General features: G+C 40.2%; 1 protein-coding gene across 1 annotated transcript; it reads left to right on the top strand.

The window, feature by feature from the left end:
* The first annotated feature begins 8,027 nt into the window (after window positions 1-8,027).
* On the top strand, window positions 8,028-23,154 carry P4HTM (prolyl 4-hydroxylase, transmembrane). Its single transcript, XM_034431686.3, has 9 exons — window positions 8,028-8,392; window positions 9,995-10,076; window positions 13,549-13,739; window positions 14,530-14,626; window positions 15,263-15,425; window positions 17,736-17,921; window positions 18,022-18,112; window positions 19,208-19,331; window positions 19,545-23,154. Exons 1-9 carry the CDS (start codon window positions 8,078-8,080, stop codon window positions 19,760-19,762), a joined length of 1,467 nt encoding a protein of 488 aa, XP_034287577.3. The 5' UTR covers window positions 8,028-8,077; the 3' UTR covers window positions 19,763-23,154.
* The last annotated feature ends 3,738 nt before the right edge of the window (window positions 23,155-26,892 follow it).

A 26,892-nucleotide genomic window follows, 5' to 3' on the forward strand; every position in this document is an offset into this window, starting at 1 on the left:
TTAAGTGTTCTGTGGTGTTTACTCTGGCTATGTTTTCATATTTATGTGATCGCCATGTTTGGAAAAAAAAAAGACATTAATAGAGCAGGAAAAAGCATTGGGCAATAAAAAATGTCCAAGTAGGTTGAATATTTTCCCTATGAGAACAGGCTAAAAGGTTTTGAGATTTCTTAGGTGGAAAAAAAAACAAGTTTTTATTTCCCTTATTCTTCAGTAAAGTATTTTTATTAGTTTGTCAAAATATAAAATACAGAAATAAAAGAATATGAAAATAGTGGGGAAATAGGGAAGGGAAAAGAAAAAAGGAAAAAGTGTAGGATAGAGGGGAAAAGAAAAAGCAGCATTGATTTCTGATTCTTTTGCGCAGTAGATAAGGTAATAACATAGAATCTCAACTTTTTACTTTTACATAATACAGTATATACTAGCCATTTCTATAATAACAATCCTATCTAATCAGCAAAACCCCAAATCAAAGTTTCATTTTTCCCCACCTCAAGCACTAAGTCCAAAAACAATTTCCAAGTAGAAATAAAATTAATTGTATCCTTTTCTTTATTCAAAACAGTCAATTTAGCCATCTCTGCTAACTCCACTTTTTCCATTCATCCATTGAGGGAAGTTGTTCTTCTCCTATCAAAACATTAGAATTGAGGATCATCTGGTGGAACTCAGGAGATTTGGAACAGACGAAATTAGATTATTTCTTCACATACCACGCCAAACTTTAGAATTTGTTGCCATGAGATGTGGAGACTATGACTAGTGTAGATAGTTTTAAAGTGAGTTGGATAAATTTATAGAGGACAGGTCTATTCAGGGCTATTGGTCTCAATATTCCCTGTTACTACTGGGTTGCAGGCAGCTTGCCTCCAAACAAAAGTTGCAGGATCATAACAGTGTCACAAGGGTCGGTCCTCTCGCCCCTTCTGTTCAACATTTATGTGAAGCCGCTGGGTGAGATCATCCGTGGCTTCGGGGTGGAGTTCCATCAGTACGCTGACGACACTCAGCTGTACATCTCCACCCCAGGCCACCCCAACGATGCCCTTGAAGTGATGTCCCAGTGCCTGGAGGCCGTGCGGGCCTGGATGGGGATAAACAGGCTCCGACTCAACCCTTCCAAGACCAAGTGGCTGTGGCTTCCGGCGTCCCGATATAGCCAGTTGGTGCCATTGCTGGCTATTGGGGGCCAATCATTGGCTCCCACGGAGAGGGCTCGCAACTTAGGCGTCCTCCTGGATGCACGGCTGTCTTTAGAACAGCATATGACGGCCATGGCCAGGGGGGCTTTCTATCAGGTTCGCCTGATACGCCAGTTGCGTCCCTTTCTGGATCGGGACTCCCTACGCACGGTCACTCAAGCACTCGTCACTTCCCGCCTGGACTACTGCAACGCTCTCTACATGGGGCTCCCCTTGGGGTGCACCCGGAGGCTACAGTTGGTCCAGAATGCGGCCGCGCGGGGGATTATGGAAGCGACGGGGCACTCCCACGTGACACCTCTCCTGCGCGAGCTGCACTGGCTTCCTGTGGTCTTCCGGGTGCGCTTCAGGGTGTTGGTGATCACCTTTAAAGCGCTCCATGGCTTAGGGCCGGGGTATTTGCGAGACCGCCTTCTGCCGCCAGTAGCCTCCCACCGGCCAGTTCGCTCGCACAGAGAGGGCCTCCTCAGGGTGCCATCGGCCAGACAGTGCCGGCTGGTGACCCCCAGGGGGAGAGCCTTCTCTGTGGCAGTACCAGCCCTCTGGAACGACCTACCCCCTGAGATACGCACGATATCAGACCTCCGGACTTTTCGTCGGGCCCTAAAAAACACACTTATTCCATCTAGCTGGGCTGACTTGATCCCGTCCTCTCAGTTTTAATTGATTCGGTTTTAATTTGGGTCGTTTTAAATTATTTGGGCCAAAATTATTTAATTGTTTTTTAATTGTTTTTTAAATTTTGTATACGATGTTTTATTTTGGCTGTGCACCGCCCTGAGTCCTGCGGGAGAAGGGCGGTATAGAAATAAAAAAAAATAAAAATAAATAAAAATAAATAACTTTGGGGGTTAATTAAGTCTTTAGCCCATTTGCAAGCACTCCAAGAGTGTCTGTTGGCAATCAAAATGTTGCATAAAGGTTTTTTTCTGCACTGCAGCCTTAAACTGCTTATCTTCCATGTATAAGCTGGAGATGAAGTCAGCTTAAATTACTTTCTGGATTCAGTCTCTTCTGCTTTGGCCATGGAGATGGACTGATGTTTTGGTCAGATCCATTTATTATACTCTCTAGTGTACTCCCTTTTTCCACCTTTCCTACCCAGACTTGGAAAGCAAGTATCAATTGCTTTCCTTTTATGACTAGGACTTTTGAAAGCTTAGTTATCAGCTGATAACACTTTTTGTATTAGCCCCTCAGTTGATTTACATCAATGAGGCTGTGAAAGAAAGGAAGATAGTTTTCATATTCTCACGTTGGCTAAGAGGGCAAAATAGCAGAACTGCCAACTTTATTTGGTTTAAGAAAGGCCTATCACTATTCCATTACCAAATTCATTTAAAAAGGAGGGCAGATTTTCACCAGTCCTGTTGAATTTACTTAAAAATTGGAGAGGAAAAGACATTCCTGGCATAATGCACTTTAGCCAATTGGAACAGGGGGAAGGGAGCTACCCACAAACAAATGAAGCACAGGTGAACTGGATAGCATTACTTCCACTGGTACAGGTTAGAAAGCAGATCAACCAGAAGATGGATGACTTCCTAGTTAGCTGTAAACCATGATATTGCATATTCCTGCCCTGGGAAAGTGGCCGGTACTGTCCCTGGGGAAGCTGGTTTTTTACCTTTCCAATCTTTTCCCCATTTTTGGTAAAAGATCATATATAAGCAGGGTTGAAAATGTGAAATTAGGCCTGAAAACCAGCTGGGTGCCTTTGGACCAGTCACTCACTCTGGCCAACTCACCGTACAGGAGGTGGTTCTGGGGAAAATGAAGGAATACAGGTAGTCTTCAACTTGCAACCATTCATCTAGTGACTGTTCAAAGGTATGTTGAAAGAAACATCCTTCTGAGTTCTGCTCCAAGTGGGGAAAACAGACACTGGAAACATGGAGACTGCTTGGAAAGATGGTTTAATGGTGGACAGGATCACATGGCTTGAGTTCCTGAACAGAAAAGGGGCAGATACAGTAAATCCTCGGGTTTTTATGCTCTCTCTGGCTCTGCATTTCTTGGGGCCACGAAAGAGTATCCTGATTGGTTGTCAGACTCCCAGGGGGTGGGGGTCTTGCTGGCTGATGCAATCTTCCCAGGTGCCATGTGGTGAGCCTCTGCTGCTATTGTGTAGAGGGCTAATCCTTGTTGGATCTTTGGCAATTCCTACTATGGCTCTGCCTGAAGGAGGTAGATCTTTGTTATGTAGAATAGACTGGCCCAGGCCTTAATGGCCCATTGACAAAGGGTGGGGGCAGGAAGATGGGAGCTGCTTCAAAACATGCTTATCCCAGGGAAATATAATATTCTGCCTTTTTCATATTTCCTAAAATTTCACTCTTCCAGGAGAGGGGTGGGTGCTAACTTCCTACAATCCCTACTCTTTTTTTTTCAAAACGTGAGTTTTGAAACAAGTTCTTGGCAAAAGATTAAAATTGATCACATCAGGGAGGCTTAATGGGTGCTTTTAATTTTCTAATGCAAAGGGGAGGCATTGATAGAGGCAACAGAAAAGGATTCCTTCAGTGGCTTCCAAAAGCTTTCAACCATGAAGGTCTAGCAGCCAGGAAAAAATTTCTGGTAAGAATTTTACAGTATCCAATTTTCCATGCCAATTAATTTCAGACTTCAGATATTACTTTCTGTGAGCTTCCAGTCAGGTTTCAAGCAAACACATGTCCCAAAATTTTTCACAGCCATGATTTTCCTTTAAATTGCAGGCTGCCCATTTCCAAGGGTTGGTTACTGAACCTGCCCTAGCTCTTTATTGCATCCAGGATTTGTGAGTCCAAATTGAGGTTAGCCAGTGTACAATATCCATTCCTTTTTTTTTTTTTTTTTTTTTGGTGTTACACATAATGAGCCCTGAGATTTTTACTCATGAGACCACCAGTGCAATATATCTTCCTTTACTGGGCAACTAGGCAGCATCATTTGTGAGTAACAGTCAGGGCTTGGGTTTTGGAGATCACTTTTCTGCTATCTCTTCAAGTGAGGGAATTGCCTGAGGGGGGATTGCCCCCTCCCCCATCGAATTAGCAGGGAGATAAGACTACATGGGCTTTTAGTGCTACAGAGCAAAAATCAACCTAGGAGAAGCTTTGTGTGGAGGTAAGTGAAGAAAATAGTTTCAATCTAATTCTGAATAGTGTGTCTCTCTGTGTGTGCATGTGTATGCAGCTACTTTTACAATACAGACAATACAAACATTTTGGACATATTTCTCCTCTCCACCAGACAGAAATCTAGAGTGTACATAACTTGCTGTGGCAATCACTCTCAAATACAATTCTTACAATAAACTGATTACAATATAAATGAGACAAGAAAAAAAACTTTACAATGAATTTCCACCCTCCCCCATAGTCTTTCCAGCTGTCTTCTGAGGATTGAAAAGAGTCTTTTGGTCTTTACTTGTACATCTCAGGGTCTTTTCTTTCATGTCTGCTGGGTAGCATGCTTGGTGGTAAGGCTGGTCAGTCAGGCTTGGGAAGGTCTGCTCCACTCTGGTTGCTGTGCTGACTTTCAGTGGAGGCTGGATTCAAACCCAATTTCTGGTTCAAACTGATGGAAGGTCTCCTTTGGAGGCAGCATCTGGATCCATGTGCTCTGCTTCCACAGGTTGCAGAGTCCTTTGTGCAGGGCTGAAAGACATTAGAACAGGGTCCCCTCCCCCTTTTTGTGGGTAATCTTCCCAGGAAAGGCATTGTAACAGGATTACAGATTGGGGGGGGGTGTAGATAGCTTGCAGGCAGAGTTTGAAAACAAACAACACAACAGTATTGCAGTTACTAAACAGATAATGCAGTTTCAACAAAATGGAGACACAACAGATAAGAAAAAACTGGATTCACATGCTTCAGGAAAGAGATAAACAGGTAAAACCCATTTAAACACATACAGTAAATGCAAGACTGATTTTTTTTCTTGTAAATGAACTTAAAACGTTTCCTCATAAACTTGAGTTGTTACTTTAAGATACAGAGAGAGGAGGAGGAAAAAAAACAGAAATGAAATGAAATGCTCTCTTTAATCTGTGTTTGTTGGCCAGACAAACACAGGGCAAAGGCTCTTTCTTTTTTCTCTCTCTCCCATTTTTCATTGTTTCAACCTTTTTTTTTTTCTAACAATTTAAAATTCTTGTCTCTAGAGATCAGATACATTTTACAGTTACAATTACCTCGAGGGTGCACAAAGACTTAGACACACACACATAAAAAGAAGAAGGACAAAGAGAAGAAAGCAGAACTCTGAGATTTCACACACACTGATCATTCCCACATAAATCTCAGTTAAATTAGGGAAGGCACAAATCTTAAAAATACCACGTGGTTGCATAGAAGACAGAGACAAACAAACAAACAAAACAAACAAACAAAACAAACAAAAACCCCAACATTCCTATTTATATATTTCCCTTTTCTTTTAAGTACCTTTAATTAGCCAAATTTGTCTCCCGGTGTTATCTCTTAGCAAAGCCCATTTTTGACACAATTTTCCTAATTTCCTTTTATCCATGCTCCTCAATATGGGCACCCGCCTGGCGTCCCAGGCCGCGAGCACTTCATCTACTGGGGTCCCCGCCACCCGCGAACTATCGCTACCCATGACCCTTTCCTTTTCTCCGGAAGGATCACTTCGACTTAGCCGGGTGGCACGCTCTCAGTTTTCAGAGGAAAAAGCTCTGGGAAGGACTTCGATTCCCTTGCGAAGTATGGGCCCCTTCCTCTAGGGAATCACCACAACTTTTCGGATCCAAAAAGGGGATCCGCGAGGACCTGCTGACCCCTGCAGCCAGGTGTGGGCACCTCCTCTTACACACACACACACTCGCCCCGTGTCTGGGCTGGACAAAACCGGGTTTCCCTTTCACAATTTTATTACCCCCCCCCTTTTTCACACGCTTGGCTTTCGCTTGACTTCCATTCCTTTTAAACACAAAGTTCCACATTTGGTGACCCCCCCTTGCTTTCTATCCTACCGGTCATGGCTCGGTGGAGCTAGCAGTAGGCAGAGGTGCGGCTAGAGGTCACTCAAAGAGGTGAAATCAGACTGTTTTCTGGATGGAATCCCACACACACACTTCCTCCTTCCCTAACAGAAGGTCCTGTGCTCTGGCAAAACCCCCATGCTCTCCAGACTGTTAGTCTTTCTGCGGCTAGGAAATGCACAGAGGAAGCAAGATCCAGCTGTACGTGGGAGAAGGGCCTTCACTCACACACATGCAGGCATACACAAATTTCCCATGCTTTTCCATACTTTAAGATTAAAATTTAGAGGTACTTACCTTCTTTCCAAGCAGCCTTTGAGCTCAAACTCAAAACCCCTTTAAAACCTAGTTCCAAATGGCCAAGGTCCACGAAAACATACCCACAGACTCAATGGGTCTGCTGCTAGCAAGGGAGGCTTACCTGGGCCTGGTCCATTGGTTAGGTTAGCTTGGAGTCCCACTGGCTCGCCAATTGTTGAAAGAAACATCCTTCTGAGTTCTGCTCCAAGTGGGGAAAACAGACACTGGAAACATGGAGACTGCTTGGAAAGATGGTTTAATGGTGGACAGGATCACATGGCTTGAGTTCCTGAACAGAAAAGGGGCAGATACAGTAAATCCTCGGGTTTTTATGCTCTCTCTGGCTCTGCATTTCTTGGGGCCACGAAAGAGTATCCTGATTGGTTGTCAGACTCCCAGGGGGTGGGGGTCTTGCTGGCTGATGCAATCTTCCCAGGTGCCATTGGTGAGCCTCTGCTGCTATTGTGTAGAGGGCTAATCCTTGTTGGATCTTTGGCAATTCCTACTATGGCTCTGCCTGAAGGAGGCAGATCTTTGTTATGTAGAATAGACTGGCCCAGGCCTTAATGGCCCATTGACAAAGGGTGGGGGCAGGAAGATGGGAGCTGCTTCAAAACATGCTTATCCCAGGGAAATATAATATTCTGCCTTTTTCATATTTCCTAAAATTTCACTCTTCCAGGAGAGGGGTGGGTGCTAACTTCCTACAGGTACAAAGTCCCTGAAAAAAGTAACTTCTATGACTATTGCAATGTGGTCATGTGATCAAAATTTGGAAGCTTGGCAACTGGCATGTATTTATGAGTTACAGTGTCCCAGCCAGGGTCATGTTTTCACCTTTTGCAACCTGACAAAAGTCAATGGGGACAACCAGATTCATTTAAACAATCGTGTTACGAACTTCACGGCAGTGCTAACTTAACAACTGTGGCAAGAAAAATAGTAAAACGGGGCAAAACTCAACTGTCCCAATAATAAAAAGCAGGATAAAAATCGAGTGTTTGCAGTCAGGGGCATGGTAGTTGGCAAGAATGTAAACTGCGGTCACATGCCAGCACAGATCCTATAAGCACAGATTGAGTCTCAAAATTACCATTCTGACATTTTGTGACGAGCAACAAACTCTTCAAAAGCACACTAGAGATTAGGTTATGGACCGTTTTTGATTTTTTTTTGCCAGAAGTTTGCTTTAGAGAAGCAAACCTAACGCCGGACGCGTTTTGCCCTTACTAAAAATGGTTCCAGATTCAGAGCAATGAAACAGAGGACGCCCTTTTCAAAAATGGCTTCCTATGTTACGGGTAATGAGGGAACGAGAGCGACTGTCGAGTTATCGGCGCTAAAATGGCTCTTTCCATGGCGGATAAAATCTCAGCCTCTAAGGAACGACCGCCTCCCTGTCCGAGTTCGTCTCGCACCGCGGCTCGGGCCACATCTCATTCAATTTGGGCCGGAAAGCCGCAGCAAACTCTCGCTTGGTGTGCGTGGGTGACTTCACGCCGTAGCGTGATGCTCGGGAGGAGAGTTTCCCCACCGCGCTCGCGCGTGGTTGCCGTGGTAACGCTTCACCGAGCTTTGGCCTAGGATGGCTGCGGCGGCCGGGGCAGCGGTGGCGGCGGCGACGGCCGAGCCGGACGACGGGCCTCTCTTGCCAGGCCCTTCCGTGGGGCGACGGGCCGTCTGCTCCCGACCCTACTTCGTCGTGCTGATGGTGTTCGCGCATCTCTACGTGATCAACGTGCTGGGCTTGCTGCTTTTCGTGCACATCAGCTCCGACGATGGAGGGGAGCCGGAGCCGAGGAAAGAGGCTCCTGGCCCCGTCCAGGATGCGCCCCCAGTCCTGCCCATTTCTTCAGGCAACTTGGACCCTCAAGCTCTGCCTCGCCTGCAGGGCATTAAGGCAAGCGCTGGGCTTCAGGGGAGACGACAAAGCGTGTGGGGGGGGGGTTGTTGTGGCTGCTTTTGCAGGGGCTCCTTTTAGCAATAGCACTTTAAACTTACATTTCCCTGGCTAGGTGGCTCAGTGGCTAAGACACTGAGCTTGTCGATCAGAAAGGTCGGCGGTTCGAATCCCTAGTGCAGGTCTCCTTCGTGAGCAGGGGGTTGGACTAGATGACCTCCAAGGTCCCTTCCAACTCTATTACTGTTACATACCACTTTACAGTCCTCTCTAAGCGGTTTTACAGAGTCAGCATAATTGCCCCTGCCCCCCAACAATCTGGATCCTCATTTTACCCACCTCGGAAGGATGGAAGGCTGAGTCAACCTTGAGCCTTGGTGAGATTTGAACTGCCAAATTGCAGTCAGCAGAAGCAGCTTATAGTACTGCACTCTAACCACTGCGCCACCTTTTGTTGGTTTTTGCTTGGAAGTAAAAGTTTTAAAAAGCAGGGAGGAGCCGGTCCCCCACCTCAGACGAGCACTGGCGCCTCTGGTAAGGCATCAACGGCAGCTTTGAGGGCAGGGCTGAGTCCAAGTTTTTCTCCATCAGGTGACCGTGGCCACTTGTCTTTTGAACTCCGCATGCCCTCTATTCCGGCCCATCATGTTCCAGCAGTCTCAAAACTATGGCATTTGAAAGGCGTCGGTTTGGAGAAAGCTTAGTGACTGCTCAAAGTTACAACGGCATGGAAAAAAGCGACTTAGGACCATTTTTTCACCCTTATGAGAGTTACAGCATCCCCATGGTCACGTGATTTGCCGTCGGTTGCTTGACAACTGACTCACATTTATGACAGTTGCAATGTTCCAGGGTCACGTGATCACCTTTTGCAACCTTCTGACAAGAAAAGTCAACGGGGAAACCAGATTCACTTAACAACCAACCGCCTTACTAATTTAACAACTGCAGTGATTCACTTAACAAATGGGGCAAGAAAAATCATAAAATGGAGCAAAACTCACTGAACAAATTTCTCACATAGCAACATAAATTTGGGGCTCAATTGTGGTCATAAGTTGAGACCTTGACTTAAAACAGTTCATTTAGTGACCATTCAAAGTTACAAAGGCACTGAAAATTGTGACTTATGATTACTTTTCATACTAGAATAGAATAGAATAACAGAGTCGGAAGGGACCTTGGAGGTCTTCTAGTCCAACGCCCTGCCCAGGCAGGAAACCCTACACCACTTCAGACAAATGGTTATCCAACATCTTAAAAATTTCCAGCATTGGAGCATTCACAACTTCTTATTCACATGATCAAAATTCAGATGTTTGGCAACTGACTTATGTTTATGAGCTTTGCAGTGTCCTGAGTAACAGTAATATTTTATCATATCCAATGAAAAGAGTTTAAATTTATGCTTATTTTTAGGCATGCCGGTGTTCGTGTAATTAAACATGCTACTGCTCAACTGTATCCTGTCTGGAAAGCTTAAAGTTTTCTGATGCATAGGTGAAAGTTTTTGACCAAATCACAACCATAACTTTTTAATACGTGTGTGACATAATTCTACATATAGTTTTAAATTAGTTAATTCATTACTATCTTTTAAAGGTGGGCCATAAACAGAAGTTGCAACTGGTTCCTAACAAAATCCATGTTATGAAAACTCTCAGCTTGAAACCACTTCTTTTTGGTAAGTAATATATTTTATTTAAAATATATATCTGTACATCCAATTCCAAGTTCTAGGAGCAATCCATTTTTCGGTCTAGCATATTTATGACATATTTATGTCTTGGTAAAACCAGTGCATGGTTATCGTTTGCTTCTCTTGGTCATAGCATCAGCTGTGGTCTTCAAAGTGACTATAGCTGTCAGTCACTTTGTATAACATTGTATAACATCAGATAATCATCATGTATATATTTCCCAGCCTCTTTGTACTGCAGCAACTTCCAGCTTGTGTTTTAAATGTCGCCTGTCAGGTTTTTCCATCAAATCTTGAAGACAGAGACAAAGACTCTGTTTTCTGTAACATTTTAACTTTTTTTACTATATGCGTAAGAGGTTAGGAGCAATCGCCAACCTTCTCTTACATACTGGAATATTGTTATTTTTCATTACTTATTTCCTATCAAGAAAGGAAAGGGGAAAAAATCCACTTTTCTTGAGTTCTGATCCAGTTACACCAATTGTAGATCATTGTTTTATTGAATTCAAACAGTACCTCACGAATGGTTTTAGTAAAAGAACTGGAAGCAATATAATCTAGATGGAGCTGGTGGCAAATATAACTTCTAATAGCCAATAGGAATATACTAAAAGAACCTTTGAAAGCAGTTAGACTATTTTTCTCTTTCTAATGAACACATTTAATTTTGCCATCATTTATGGTAGAATTCATTGATCCTGCTAATACTTTGGAAATTATTGCATCCTTACTGTTAAAGATTCCATAAGAAAAAAGATTAAAAGGAACAGAGAGGCACTGTTTCATCATACTCATTGATAACAGAGGGCTAAGATAATATTATACAGCCAGTTTCAAAGATTCTCCAACATAGCCCCTTGCTTCTTGCAATATATACTCTGAATCTTTGAGAAACATGCTGTCTAGTTTGCAAGTTGCCATAAGGGCTTGACACATTCCTTTCTTATTTCTCTCATACACAAGATATTTTGAAGAAACTGTATAATTGGTATGTCTTCCTCCTCAGAGTTCCATAGATAGTTTAATAGAAATTAAACATTGTCTTATGCAACCTTGCATCTATACTCGCATGCACAGTTAAAAACAGATTAAAGTCTTCTCCAAAGAGTTCTAAAACAGGATTTCCCTAATCCTGTCTAAGGTTACTTCCTGAAAAGTGTGTTACAAGTTTTTTTAATACCCAAAAGCTGTCATTACTTTACATTGGCATAGAGATGCTATAACATCAATAAATCATAGAATGGAAAGGGTCCATTTAGGTAATCAGCTACTAGTTTTCCCAATTTCAGCTGAGTAATTAAAGTCTCCCATCACTACAATTTTATGCTACCTTGAAAATCTGCACATTTTTTTGAATAAGTAACTGATGGCATTGCCTTTATTTGTTCTTCTACTTATTTTAACATCTCTACATATTGCTAAATTCATTCCTTCAGGTTTATTAAAATGGAAAATATAACGAGGAAATAAGCAGTCTTACTTATTTTAAAATAATTTTTAAAAGCAAGTGCACACGGTTGCCATTGGATTCTAAATGCATATTTATAATTTATGAATTTCAGAAAGGTTTCCTTTTAGGTACAGTATGTGAGTCCGTTCATGTAAAATACAAAATAATATTTGAGCAAAACAAAACTAATTAATGGTAGAACCTTGAGAAGTAGATGATGCCAAGAAAAAAGAGAGTCATTAAGTGGTTCCTACTAAGCAATTTTGGCCCAACATTTGTCATGTTTCCATTACCACACAACAGTTTGTAGATTTCAGTTCTGATTGAGCAGTTTAGGAATCTGGTAGAGATTCAGTAGTGTGGAAAACCACCCAGTGTCCCAAATTTGCAAATAACTCATGAATATTTATGTATATTTTATATTTCTTAACTGCCCATCTCTCTCAGAGAAGGGCTCTGAGCAGTGTACAATATAATCAATAAAATTATCATTAAAATCAGAATTAATTTAAGATTAACAAGTTTTAAAATTATAAAAGCAACATTATAAAATTACAAAAAGTAAAAAGATGGCATGTAAGCAGTGGTTAATACAGGGCGGGGTGGGGGTGGGGAGTTCTCATGGAGCCAGCCAGCCACATGGTTGTGTGAGCTTCTTTGACCCCCATGCTGGCTGCGCAGCCAAGTTTTGACGCCTTTGTGGAAGGACAAGAGATGGGGAACTTTCCTCACCTCTGAGGACAGGATGTTCCACAATGCAGGGGTATCATCAAAGAAGGCCCTCCTCCTAGACTCTACCTGTCGAGATAAAACTTGCTGGTATCTGCTCAGATATTGGAGATACACAGTTTTCATTGATTCCTTGAATGTACTCCTCAGTGAAATAAAATGAATTAAATTCTACTTTCCCTTAGATCAGGGGTGTCAGACTTTCGGCATAGCGTTGTTGTCACATGACGTATCACAACTTTTTCTCCATTAAAATGGGAGTGGGCGTGATCAGTGTGTGACACATCTGGCCCGTGGGCCACAGGTTTGACATCCCTGCCTTAGATACCATAATTCTAGATGTTTTCCTAATGGAAATTATTGGCAATCTTGCTATATAGGTAGGCCTAGACTTAACAAGTGTTGATATGAGGGCTGTCAAATTATGCCCACCTGAATATCTTGATTGAATGATTGTGTTGTTTGCCTGCTTAGAGATTAATCATTTTTTAAAACCACTGTTTTCCTCTCTTTGTTTAGGGGAAAAATAATATTTAGAGACATTTGTTTAGCTGGATTAATTGTTAAAGAAGCGTTGGAGTTTGGATTGCTAGGCCTGTGTGAACTAGTTAGCAGAGTTTGGGTATAAACCTAGATGTTTTATTTGCTTACAGGATGTAATTTGCAAGATTTTTATTTTAAATATGAAGCAGAAAATTAATTGTGGATAGTGGTATATATCTTATTTTGGTATGAAATTAATTTCTGTGAGTTTTATCCCTGATCTTTATTGAAAAAATTGCCCTCTCACTGCAGTTCAATGAAAGCTTTTTAAAAACAATTGCTTGTTTTCCTCATTACAAATTTATTTAATCAATAGATGGCAGGGAAGTTAAGGACAATGGTCGTCTAAGAGAAGTGTGTTTTCTTCATTTGTACTCTTCGCTATTTCTATTTCTTATGAAGCAGGTAACAGTTTCTGACCTCTGCTGGCTGAAATGAAAAGCTGAGTCTAAACTTGTATCATAAAACATAGTTTATGGTTTAGTGTGATCTGTTTTCCTGATTTGTTCACAGATATTTAGGCAAAGTACCTTTTTTTAGGATTGGAAACTTTGGGAAATGTACCAAAATAGTTCTTTGCCTCATAACTATGGAACGTTTAGACCCAACTATTTCTTGCCTTCATAAATCATCTTAAACATCAATATTGGTATTTGAGCAGTTTTAGATTTTTGAATGTTTTGTCTTTGGATGGGAAAATCATTTTCTTCTGCCTTTCTTCTTCCATGTTAGAAATCCCAGATTTCCTGAGTGAAGATGAATGTAAATTAATTATACATTTGGCTCAGCTGAAAGGCCTACAGAAAAGCCAGATTTTGCCCACAGAAGATTATGAAGAAGCTATGGAAATGATAGATATCAGCCAGATGGATATCTTTAATCTGCTAGATCACAACCAGGATGGACAGCTGCAACTTAAGGAGGTATTCAGAATGGAATGATGGGCTATTAACTGAGAAATATCAACCTCATTCAAGTATAACCCTGAATCAAGTTCTATAAGAAAAGGACTGAGAGCCCTGGGCTGGCACATACCCTTGCCTACTGTTATAACGAGAATATTAAATATATTTATAGGACTTTGTAATTTCATTTGAACTTGGATAAACTGCACTTTGTTTAACTATTTGTTTTGACAAGCTGACTTCAATATATGATACATTCTTCCTTTTATTTGGATAAAGTAAACCAATCTTTTCTTAGTCTGAATGTAATGAGAAACTCTGATTAATTAAAAATGGAGGCATAATTTCCAGTTTTGCTTTTGTGGCTATGCCAACAGACAAAAAATGGGAGATGGGGAAGTATATGATCCTGGGGCTTGCTTCTGTAATGGAAAACAGTGAGTTAGTATTGTATCTGAATTAAGTCATACTGTGTGAATATTGAGCATTTTGAAATACGAGGCCTTAACTATCTTTGTGTTTTAACATCCTGGTACAAAATCTGCATGTCATGTCATTGACAAATATATGAGAACAAACCTCCAAATGAAACAAATAAGTAGAGGAAATTTTGTTCCTGTCTAAAAAAATTGTGGCCCTTTGAATATGCTGGGATTCAGCACAACCAGAAATATGGGTGCTTCATAGGTGCTTCATAGCATTTACCAATTAATTTTTGAATTAATGGATTCTGCTAATGCTTCTTGATTATATACATAATTCATCTTTAACAGTAAGGTCGTCTCTGTGCACTATGTTCCAATTGCAGGTGCTGACACATACCCGCCTAGGAAATGGTAGGTGGATGACACCTGAGAGCATCCGGGAGATGTATGCCGCAGTCAAAGCAGACCCAGATGGCAATGGTAAAGACAGAATGGATGCTGCTTTTTAATGTACTGTGTAGCATTGTTCCCTTCCCTCTTATTCTGTCATGTTAGATTGGAACAAATATAAAGATAGTCATATCACAGTTTAGTATCAAGTTTAGAATCAAATCAGGAGTTAACAAAAACAGGCAAAGTTGTAACAATTAACAAGTATTTCAGTAAATATGAAGCAACTTATATTTAATTTTATGGCCAATCAGATAGCGATAATCACCAACTTTATTTTTTAAACCAAATGATACCTCTGGCTGTAGGTACTGATAGCTGTTTTAAAGCCAGAGAATAATTCTTCTCTGTGATACTTTAACTTCAAGTTTTGGATTTTTACTTGCATTCTCTTTTTTTAATTTCTGCTCTCCCACCCCTCACAGCTTTTTGTTTGCTAAGACCGTTCCTTTTATTAATTTTATTTAGATAAACATTCCTATTATTTAATAGCCTTTCCCCTCCATCTATGTTGGAGCTGTCCAGTTAAAGTAAAACTCATTGAGATCACCAGAGGATGGTTGGTTCCTGTGGTTCTGATGTGGCATACCTTCTGACAGCATGTTTATACTGATCAGTGTCTGGCCTGACATGGGCATGTATGTTTTTTTCCTTCATTTTATTCAGGTGTTCTGAGTTTGGAAGAATTTAAACAATTGAACATTCGAGACTTCCACAAATACATGGGTAGCCAAAAAGTGAAAATGAGTGATCTGGTGCGGAACAGCCAACATACATGGCTGTACCAAGGTGAGGGGGCACATCAGGTCATGCGCTCCATACGGCAAAGGTAAATTTATCTCACTCAGCAATTTTTACCAATTAGCCTTGCTGTTGGTTTGCTGATCAGTTTGGCCAACATGTATAAACCAGTACACTTAATGCAGCTACTTTCATTAGATGCCTAATGTGTTATTGTAAGCACTATAAATCTAAATGGCATTTTGTTGGTTAGTGATATATAAAATGTGAGAAATTGTACTTGCTGAAAACCTGAGGTAACAGCATAGAGCAGGGGTGTCAAATTCAAGGCCCGTGGGGTGCATAGATCTGGCCCGCAGGCCCCGCCCTGGAAATAACGAGGCTTCTATCAGCAAAAACGGAACTCAGGAGGGCCTCATGTAGCCCCCTGAGCTCCATTTTTGCTGACAAAGGGTTGCAGGAGGCTGTCGCAGCCGGAAACAGAGCTCGCAAGGACCGTGCACGGTCCTCCTGAGCTCTGTTTTCACTGGCAGAGGGTTGCAGGAGACCATCACAGCCAAAAATGGAGCTTGGGAGCCCGTTTTTGCTGGCAGAGCGCTTGGGCCACCACAGGTGCCGCCAACATGAGTGACATTGAGCTGGCCACGCCTACCCTGGCTACGCACCCCCCCCCCAGGTCAAATACAACCCTGATGCAGCCCTCAATGAAATCAAGTTTGACACCCCTGGCATAGAGGATACAATTTCAAAAGGACAGTTTTTAATGAAATCTGGTCACTATGTTTATAAACAGAGTTTTCCTAATAGATTTTGCTACTTAAAATGCCTTTCTGTATAACCATGTTGAATATTGTTACATAGGATGTGTATATTTCTCTTGATTTTATAGATATTCAGTGAAATACACACACATACATCTTCCTGTGTTTTGATAATCGTTTTTCTTTTACATTTCCTTTATCTGTGTTTTGAATATTTGAGTTAAAAAAAATGAAAGCTTTGAAAAGAAAGAGTGACCCATACTTATTCAGGTGAAACAGAGAAAGCCATTGATTAGCATTTACAGCTCCTTTGTTTCAGATGATTTTGATATTTTCATTTAAATCTAATATCTTTACATTACACCACGTGTCTCAAACTCAGATGAATATTAGACCACATAAAATGTGGAAAATGGTGTGACGCATTTATGCATATTCAAAAATGCAACAAATATTAAATGTTAAAATTAATAAAATGCATGACTGAATTAATACAAAACTTACAATAATTTATAATACTATAAAATACTTGACTTTACTGAAAATTAATAAAAACAAAAACATGTTTCCTATTATAAATCAGTATTATCATTGATCAAATTCATATAGCTGCTCATCTCATATGTATTATATTTGTGGCTGTAATCTCCAACCTATCGTTTGCCCCTGTCACACTGTTTTGTTGTTCTGTGCAGATCCTGTCACCAACTAGCATGATGACAAATGGTGATATCACCAGTAGTAATCCTTCTGCATCTGTTCAGGGCCATCACATAAAGTACAGTGTCCTTCAACAAGACAAGACAATGAGGCAGGACAGGCTCCAGCATTGCCTTAAATTTTTATCACAGGCCACATAAAATAAGTCAGCAGATGCATGCAGTTTACAAGCCAACATTTAAAACTCCTGGTTTATAATTTGCTCTTTTGTAGATGCATGTAAAAAATGTTTAAAAACAAATTTATGTTGACTTGTAACACTCGCTGACTCACATCCTCCCTAGATTCCTGATTCCCCCCACCAGCATCATAAGCAAAAACTGCAACAAAATCTTAAAAAAGCCAAGCTAGAAAGACCTGTATATGTTCAGCATTATTTGCTCTTACTTAGAAATAGCAGTTGTGAGGTGAATTAGAATCACTTTGCTATAGCTCTACTGCAGATCCTCTTTGTTTCAGACTATTTGTCTTAATCTTCTTACGCAATGGCTGGATGTTGTTAAGCAGGTTTATGGAAAAGATTTTAGCCAGTGTGTTTAGAATTGCAACATGCATCACCCATTGTGTTATTTTCCCCCCACGATTCTTTCTGAATAGTTTTAAATGCTTCCTTATTTCTTCGTGAGTTTCTATGTTCCATTTGTGTTTTAAGATTACTCTTTTTTTTGTATGGGAATGGATGCAGGTGATCAAGGCCAGCATTGTGGACTGAGTGTTTTTTTTTAAAAAAAAAACAATTCTGCCTCCACCAGTATGACACTTTTCAAGTAATTATTAAAAAGCCCTTTACAAATGATCTAAGTAATCTTGATGGTCTGATACTGGCTGAGGAATCTCAGTGGCTTGATGGGAATGTTTGTGGGAACCTGTTCACCCTTTCTTTCCATTAGCATGCCTCTCTGCTTGTCTGCCTTCAGGGTAATTAACTTAACCCATCTGCCGCCAGAGATTGTGGAGCACAGCGAACCAATGCAGGTAGTCCGCTATGACCAGGGAGGACATTACCATGCTCATATGGATAGTGGACCAGTGTTTCCTGAAACTGCCTGTAGTCACACCAAACTGATTGCCAACGAAAGTGCTCCTTTTGAGACATCTTGCCGGTAAGCCTAGAAACTGAAGACAGAATGGGTTTCCTGGTTATCTTGTAACAGTGGTTGTCTGTTGCTTGTAGGATAGCAAGTATTTTTCTCTTTTTTACAGCTATGTGACAGTACTGTTCTACCTAAATAATGTGACGGGAGGAGGCGAAACCACTTTTCCTATTGCAGATAACAGGACTTATGAAGAGTTGGTAGGTTTGTCTTTCCTGTGCAGTATGTACTGGCTGTGTCTATAAAATGTTAATTATTCATTTGGCTTATACCTCATGTTTCTACTCAAGTTCTCAAAGAAAAAAAAAACAGTAAAATTCAACATGCAGAATAAAAAAACCAAAACAGTTGCTGATATTAATTTACCTCCAAGCCATTTTCTTTTCTGTGCTAGATATAGAAAAGCCTCTTCTGTAAAACATAGAAGTCAGACAGATTGGTAATGGGAAAAGCGCTCCCTAGATAATCAAGCTCTAAGCACTTTAGTGCTTTAAAAGTGAATGCCATAGCTATAAATGACACTTTATCATTGCACATCTTTTGGTATAAAAATAGCAGATCAGCTGCAGTATTTTATAGCCAATGCAACTGGCAGATGCTTTTTCAGAGTAACCCTTTGTAGAGAATATTGTGAAAGATAAGATAGCTCAAAGTTGCCAAGTCAGTTGGCTATGGAACAATAGCAGTTGGACCACTGCCGTAATTGTATAGATCCACTTCTCATCATAGCCATCAGTTGAGGATGAGGAATTAAATGTTTAAGATTCATATTACTTCCCGGATTAAAAAACGTTTTTCAGCCTCCTATTGCTTCTTCAGGCAAGAGGGAACGTTTTACTCATAAGTCTTGTCCCAGAACAGTTTACAAGTGTCTAAAATCACACACAAAAAATTATAGAGCTCTAAACTAACCTTAATTTGCAATTCCAGTAGATACCAGGAATTCTCCACTGGATAGTGGAGGTGTTTACTCTGAATAACCATGCAAAATAGGATAGTGGATGTCAGCTATTTAAATTTTATTTGCGAGTTTTCTGCAACAATAGGCTTAGCATACATTACTTGCAATAAGAAAAAAAAGCTGCTGGCCAATAAATTAGGACTTTTTATTTAGTTAAAAAGTTTTAATTGTTAATTAAACACTGGATTTAGTTAAAATATAATGAGATGTTTATTGTTGGTTTCATAGATATACGTGGAGCTGTTTTAATGGGAGATCTCTATATAAGGTGGAATGAATAGTGGTAATTGAAGAGATCCTTTTATACATTCCCTAATGAACACCCTTTCTTCAGTCTCTAATCCAGAATGACGTTGATCTACGTGATACTCGAAAGCACTGTGATAAGGGAAATCTACGTGTAAAACCTCTGCAAGGCACTGCTGTTTTCTGGTATAATTATCTGCCTGATGGGGAAGGTAAGTTTCTTCCTTAGGCAACCAGATAACAATCTTTCTATTTTTATTTATTTTATTTATTTATTAGATTTTTATCCCACCCATCTCCCCTACAAGGTGACACTGAGTGGATTTTATTTACCCTCGGTTGGCTATTTTGGAAAGCTTAGAGCTGCAGAAAAGTTTGAGCTGCATTTGTGTGAAGCTGATCCCTAGAATCGTGTTTCTTTTCAGGCTGGGTTGGTGATGTTGATGAATACTCCTTACACGGAGGCTGTTTGGTCACTGAAGGAACCAAGTGGATTGCCAACAATTGGATTAATGTTGATCCCAATAAGAGGCGACAGCTCCAGTTCCAGGAGGAAATGGCTCGATACATCAACAGTGAAAATGAGGACCAAAGTGCATGGACTGTGGACAAATCCTACAGCAATGTGCATGTAGAGCTGTAATGTTTGGAGATGCCTCTTGGTTGACTTGAAAGCACCTTTTTTGCACTAGCCATTTTCAGCTCTTCTATTCTCTCACATTTCCCAATTATTATGTTTCTTCAGAGAATGTAGGGTTGCCTATCTAGGTAGATTGGGGAAAGCAGAAGCAGGGCACCTAATAATGCAGTCTGAGGGGGGAAAGGATTATTTGGCGAGAAGAGACAGTAGCTGAGGGCATATTTTGATTTAATGGATGGCTTTGCTTAAGGAGATTTTGAGTCTGTCTGTGAATCTCCCCTATGACATATGCAAATCTACCTTCAAGGTTCCTTATCATCCTGACTTGTTCTGCTGGATGCAGTTTTCCTTTAGCTGGCTTTGTAACTATAATCTTGTAATCTGCCCTTCTTTCCATCTGTCCCAGTTTCTTGGTCTTTTCAGGCAACTGATACGGCTTACATTAAGGCCAGTAAAACCCACATCAACAAAAGGATTGCTGCATATTCTAGGTTGCTCTGTAGAGAGTGGAAACGGCCAGTCTCAGCCTGTATGGGAACAGATCAGTAAAGTGGCATAGATGTTAAGATGTTGGATGAAGACGAAGGAAACTCACGGTTCAGGTTCACCCTCTGCCTTGGAAGCCGATTGGGTGATTTTGGATCAGTTTCTCTCAGCCCAGCCTCCCTCTATGAGTGGCTATTGTGGGTTTAAAATGAAGAGAGATCTGACTTGGGCTTTTGTGCAAGTGGGTGTGGGGGGAATAATTCTAACCAGTACCATATGACAGGGCAAAGTATATGTTTTCAGAAGTAAGCAAACTCCCAAGGGAAGGTGTATACGATTGCAGGCTTAAATCCAGAGTTATGCAAAGGGGTCTTGGGCATGTTTCTGTTAAAAGAACATGCAGGAACTAAAAGTACTCGAGGCCTTCCATGGGACGGTTGTATGCTCATCATGGAAATTTTTCTCAGGGTTGGACATAGTTCTGAATTACTATTCGGAAATATTTATACCAATAATTATCAGGGAAGTAATGGAACAGTTAATATGTGCAATTGGAACGTGTGTTGTATGTGCTGCAGTTGTTATTTCAGCCATTTTACTTGTGTGCTTGAGAAGTTGTTTACCTACGGGAAACCTTTTCTTCTGTTTAGTTTTTTTTTTTATTTGAGCCAGTAGCATAGTAATATTCCTTCTGGAAGATAAATATGTATTTAGATATGCAGTGTGGAACCAGCAAGTTTCTCAGTTATGAATTTTTAAAAAAATGTTCTGCAGGATTAGGCTTAAGGTATACGCAGATCATATAGTTTAGGCTTAATTATATTGTGTCTCATGAAATGAATAGCACTTTTCCGTTGTTCCTCTGCATTCAGTGAGCTACTGCCTCTGAATGAGGGGCTGGATATAGCAGTCAAGAGGGTAAGAGTATCTGGTAGACCAATCCGAAATGAATTTAGCTCCATTTTAAATCTGTCCAGTAAGCAGCCTTGCTAAGCAACATCTTGGAGAGTACCAGTTCTTGGCAAATATTCTCATATTTTTTTATTTTCTTTTGTAAAAAGGCTGGAATTAGTTTCTTTTATTCCTTTTTTCCCTCATACTCACTGGGGAGACTGAAAAAGGATTTCCAGTTGCAGAATTCTTAAAGAAATTTGGACATCTTGAGTTGAATCAAACTGCAGGTTTTGGTAATAGACATTATTAGTAGCTTGCTGCAGAAAGCAAGAGTGCTTTTGCTTTGGCCATTTAAATCACAGTGAGCAGATTTATCTCTTGTCCAGTTCAACAGAGCAGGGGTTGGTTTTGATTTGAGAAAACTAATATTGTAATGGGCCTTCTAGCCTGATGAGAAAATGAAGCGTGTTTCCCATCTCCTGTTACGTTTTGACGTTTTGGTGACTAGAGGAATATATTTTAAGGTTCAATCTGGTGGCTGCTATTTTGCCCTGGTGTCTCCATTACAATATGAACAGCATTAAGTGGTAGGACATTTGCGTGCTTCAAGACTTGCCCTTCCTACCTATAGCCTTATTGAGGTAAAAATCCATTGTTATTGTGATTGTTGCATATGGAATCAGTTTGTGTTTCTTCCGGTGAATTTCATTCCAAGCAATTAGAAGTAACCACCTCTAATTTTATTGGAGCTCTTCAGTGTTGCCTTAGAGAGTTGCATAGCATGTTGTCTCCTAAGCCAAAAATAGCTCACCCACCATGTTACGTAATTTGGCAGATGTTTGACAGCACTCTTGCTAGTCGATTGTTGTAGTCCCAGGCAGACAAAACCCAAACCTTGGGTGCTTATGTGTCACTTGGTGGAAAACTAGTTATGTAACTCTCCTGTTCTGTTAGTGTGTTTGTGATCAGGTGAACAAGTTGCAGAATTTTCCCAGATGATACCTGAAGGATCAATTTAAAAAGCAGTGAAAACTTCGCTCCGATCCTCAGTAGTGTACTCTCAAATGTAATAGATTTAAGTGCAAATTATTTCCATGAAAAATACTTATGATTGCAGCTTTATTATAATTCCATTCTAATTTTTCATTTTTATGGGGGAAAAAATAGCTGCTTAGTAACTTGTACCCTGAAACATCTTGGGTTTTTAGATGTGGCCTTGATTCAAGAAATGTCACTGAACAGATAGTTTAATAAATCATTTAAACATTGTATTGATTCCTTTCTAAGGCCCGTTTAATGGCATCAACCTAGCATTCATTCATGGGTCCTAATTTCACAACATACTTCTGAAATGCGAATAGGTTGAATGCAAAATGGACACCACCAGCCTCCCCATTTTGCTTTTCGTGTGTGGTTTTTGGGATCTAATGTCATATATGAGAGTTTTGAGAGGGACTGTACCTCTGCCTTGGGCTTCATTCAATTAGCAGAGACTATCCCAGAAAAAATGTAGGTATGTTGTAAGAGTTAAGGAGCCATCAGTAAGGTTGGGTATGATGGCGCTTTGTGACTGCAGCCTACAAAAACAAAAACTCCTGCCAGACATGTGTGAATGCTTTAAACAGCTGCATGGCTTGAGAATAGCCTGGTTCTCTAGCTTTCAGGAATGTACAGGGTTTGTTGGGGCTCAACCACATGCAACGAAGCGAGTGGCATTTAAGACATTGGTTTGTGTTATTGAATCATGTTTTTTTTAATTATCCAAAGGGTTGTCTAGTATCCATAGAAAGACTTGAACTTCTTAGTAATTATAGCTAGTTTTTGAGTGATGTGCTTTGCCAGTTCCATATTTGTAGGTAACTGGTGAATACTGACTCTTTTATTTTTATTTGTGTGTGTTCCCTTCAATTCTTCATTTTGGATACTTTTTTTTCTTATTTAATATTTATTTAATTTATTGTGTCCCATGCACTGATGTAAGGCTGTCAGTCCTGCAAATAAATATTTGAAACCCATGTTCTTTGGATGTTCTGTTTTTAATCACACATATAACAGTCTCCATTCTATAAAATATTTTATTCTCTAAAGAGTATCAATAAAATAGCCCTATTAATGAGGACATTCCTCAACATATAAGCAGTTTCTCCTATCTGGTGCAATGGTTCTGTTTTCTAAATTTCTCTGTAATACTAACATTTATCATCACAATTTATCTTTAAATTAGCAATCACACCTGTTTTTTTTATTTGATGCACACATACACACAGAATGCTACAGGCAGAAAATCAACCAAATGCAGTATCTAAGATGAATGTAGAGATCATCTTATGTTGAGGAAAATAAAAGGAAAATGACAGAACAGGGCATAGAGATTATTAATCTGTTAACTGTTAATCTGTATAAATGGAAAATGATAAGAAAATAGTTGATTGTTAGTAAAATTAAACTTTTTGAAACTAAATACATTAGTATCCTGTTCACACATGAAAAGGTTTAATATTCTATAAAAATTACTACTTTAATTTCCTGTTTCAAAAACATTTAAAATCTACATATTCTCATTTTAGAAGAATTAAGGTCAAGAAAATCATGGTATTTTTACAACCTTCAGACAGCTTCCATAACATTAAAAATCCTTCGTTAAAAAGTTATTTTAAATCTCTAGATAAAATGAATATTGTTAAAATTAACAATGAGCCTTGGTGGCACACTGGTTAGAGTGCAGTACTGCAAGCTAATTCTGCTGATTGCCAGGAGTTCGATCAAGGTTGACTCGGCCTTACATCCTTCCGAGGCCGATAAAATGAGGCCCCAGATTATTGGGGACAATATGCTGACTGTAAACTGCTTAGGGCTGTAAAACACTATGAAGCGGTATATAAGTCTATGTGCTATTGCTTATTAAAGCACAGAAGATATAAATAGGAACTATACACAGAATCTGGAAACTGATCCATATTAAGAGAAAAAAATGCCCAGGAATAAAACCTATCCTGGAGAAAAAAAAGCTGTTGCATTTATGAACCGATAGTTTGATATTTTTTTTCTCTGAAAACTCAAAAAAATTTCAATGGCTTTTTAAATCCTTCTAAATGCCCGTAATCAATTGAATCAACCTTTTGACAATCCTAGTGTTTGGAACAAGGGAGGAAGGAAACTAGCGGAGGTGTCAGCATTAGACTTGCCCTCTGCAAGGTGCTAGCTGCAGACAACGGCATCAGCTGCTTCTAGCTGCATATCAGTCTTCTCTGGGATACAACATTCTCATGCTTTCCAGCTATAGTAGGCACTGGGGCTACAGCTCCCCTTGTCCTGGCTATTCTGGCTGGAGAACACGAGAGCTATAATTAAACAGATCTAGAGGGAATCAGATGAAGAATCTAATTGCTTGCAGCTTAGCTTGATGGAAAGACTCAGGGCAATGGGTTGCTTACGTTACATACTGCAATAGCCCATGTCTGCCTCTCAAAGGGCAAAGGCCACTGAACAAAGCAGGAGAGGGAAGAGATAACTTCATTGTGCCGGCAATGCCAGAAATTCAGCTGAGTGCTGGGTTGTAGGAACAGCAAAGCCTCTTCTGTTGGCTGGACCCTCAGAGCAAATGAGTGCAGTTCCCTCTGGGGAGCAGAGCCATTGGCCTTTCCACCTCTCCACAGAGCATTTCATCAAATCGGGCTATCAAAATCCAGAGGACCATAAGACAGCAGCAAACTTTTTTTTAAAAAAAAAAATCTTAGTGTCTTACATTGGCTGGCTGGATTTTGGTTGTCCAGATAATTATAATCCTATTATATCAACAAAATGCAAAAATAATTATGATGAATACATTCTGAAAGGGAAAAAAACTGCTTTAGAAAAAAGTGAAAACAATAGAAAAGAAAAAAGTATACTGTATCATAGGTTAACAGCTACAACTCTATATATACTTACCTAATGCAAATATTCCTGGCAGGGTGGATAAAAATCAATGATTTTTTTAAAAAAATTAAAAAAAAACATTTTTTAAATTTAAATCGGATTTTTTTGATTTAAATCGGATTTTTTTTTATTTTTATCAAATTCATTTTAATAAAATGCTTTTGGAGCAAAAAATCTATCTAAAGATAGTTTCTATTTAAGATACATTAATCATTTTGTTTATTCAGCATGAAATGGAGCTTAGTTATGTAGCATGAGGCTGTATATTCTGCAATATTGGGACTCTCGGTGAGTCAACAGCAGGTCACAGGAGGAGCCGCTGAGGGACAGAGATGGCAGTTGCTCTTTAAAAATTATGATTTAAATCGAGTTGATTTAAATCAAGCCTTTTTACTAGTGATTTAAATCATGATTTAAATCGTGATTTAAATCAACTTGATTTAAATCAAATCCACCCTGATTCCTGGGCTCCAAGATCACCGCAGATAGGGACTGCAGCCAAGAAATTAAAAGATGCTTGCTCCTGGGGACGAAAGCTATGGCAAATCCAGACAGCATTCTAAAAAGCAGAGACATCACCCTGCCAACAAAAGTGCGTATAGTCAAGGCTATGGTTTGCCCAGTTGCAATGTATGGCTGTAAAAGTTGGACCATAAGAAAGGCTGAATTGAGGCCTTTGAACTATGGTGCTGGAGAAGACTCCTGCGAGTCCCTTGGACTGCAAGGCGATCAAACCAGTCAGTCCTAGAGGAGATCAACCCTGACTGCTCTTTAGAAGGCCAGATCCTGAAGATAAAACTCAAATACTGTGGCCACCTAATGAGAAGGAAGGACTTACTGGAAAAGAGCCTAATGCTGGGAAAGATTGAGGGCAAAAGAAGAAGGGGACAACAGAGAACGAGGTGGCTGGATGGAGTCACTGAAGCAGTAGGCGTGAGTTTAAATGGACTCCAGAGGATGGTAGAGGACAGGAAGGCCTGGAGGAACGTTGTCCATGGGGTCGCGATGGGTCGGACATGACTTCGCAATTAACAACAACGCAAATATTATTCAAGTGTATATATATTTATTTCTAACACACATAATTATCATTCTTTTTCACCTTATGTATTCTGCATAAATGAGTTCCATACAGTATTTCATTATATTTGACCCTAAAAAGTCTAATAAGTTTAATTTAATTTAATTAATTCAATTTATATGCTGCTCCTCTCCGAAGACTCAGGGCAGCTCAGGAGAAAGTAGTGGATTCTATAAATATAACTGCTTGGCAAACGCTAACATTTTCAGAGGATAATATTCTCTTGAATAACATGCTTAATGCATGGAATTTGAGAACTGGACAACGTAATTGCTTATAGAAAATAAATACTTGTAGAAAGTAAAAAAAATATATATCCATACCCTTATTATGGCCAAAAGACTGATGATATTGCAGCCTTGGAAAGACAAATGTATGGCCACTTTTACTGTGGACCGGATTCACTTGCCCCAGTGGGTAAGACACTGAGCTTGTGGATCAGAAAGGTCGCCAGTTCAGCGGTTCGAATCCCTAGTACTGGTCTCCTGCATGAGCAGGGGGTTGGACTAGATGACCTCCAAGGCCCCTTCCAACTCTGTTACTGTGAGACTGCCTACAATCGTAGAAATCCACACATCTAAACAGCCGCCGAGTTTGAGAAACGTTGCAAACGGCTCCGAATTCCTGCTCTCTTTCTAGCTTTTGAAACGAATCCCACAAAAGATCGCTTTTCTCTTTGGCTCCGGGCGAATCGCATCACGGAAACTGTCTCGGGCTCCTTGAGACACACAGACCTTTGCTGTGATGTTGCCGT

Source organism: Pantherophis guttatus, chromosome 2 (assembly GCF_059756535.1).
Source record: "Pantherophis guttatus breed Tessera chromosome 2, ASM5975653v1, whole genome shotgun sequence".
Taxonomy (NCBI): Eukaryota; Metazoa; Chordata; class Lepidosauria; order Squamata; family Colubridae; genus Pantherophis; species Pantherophis guttatus.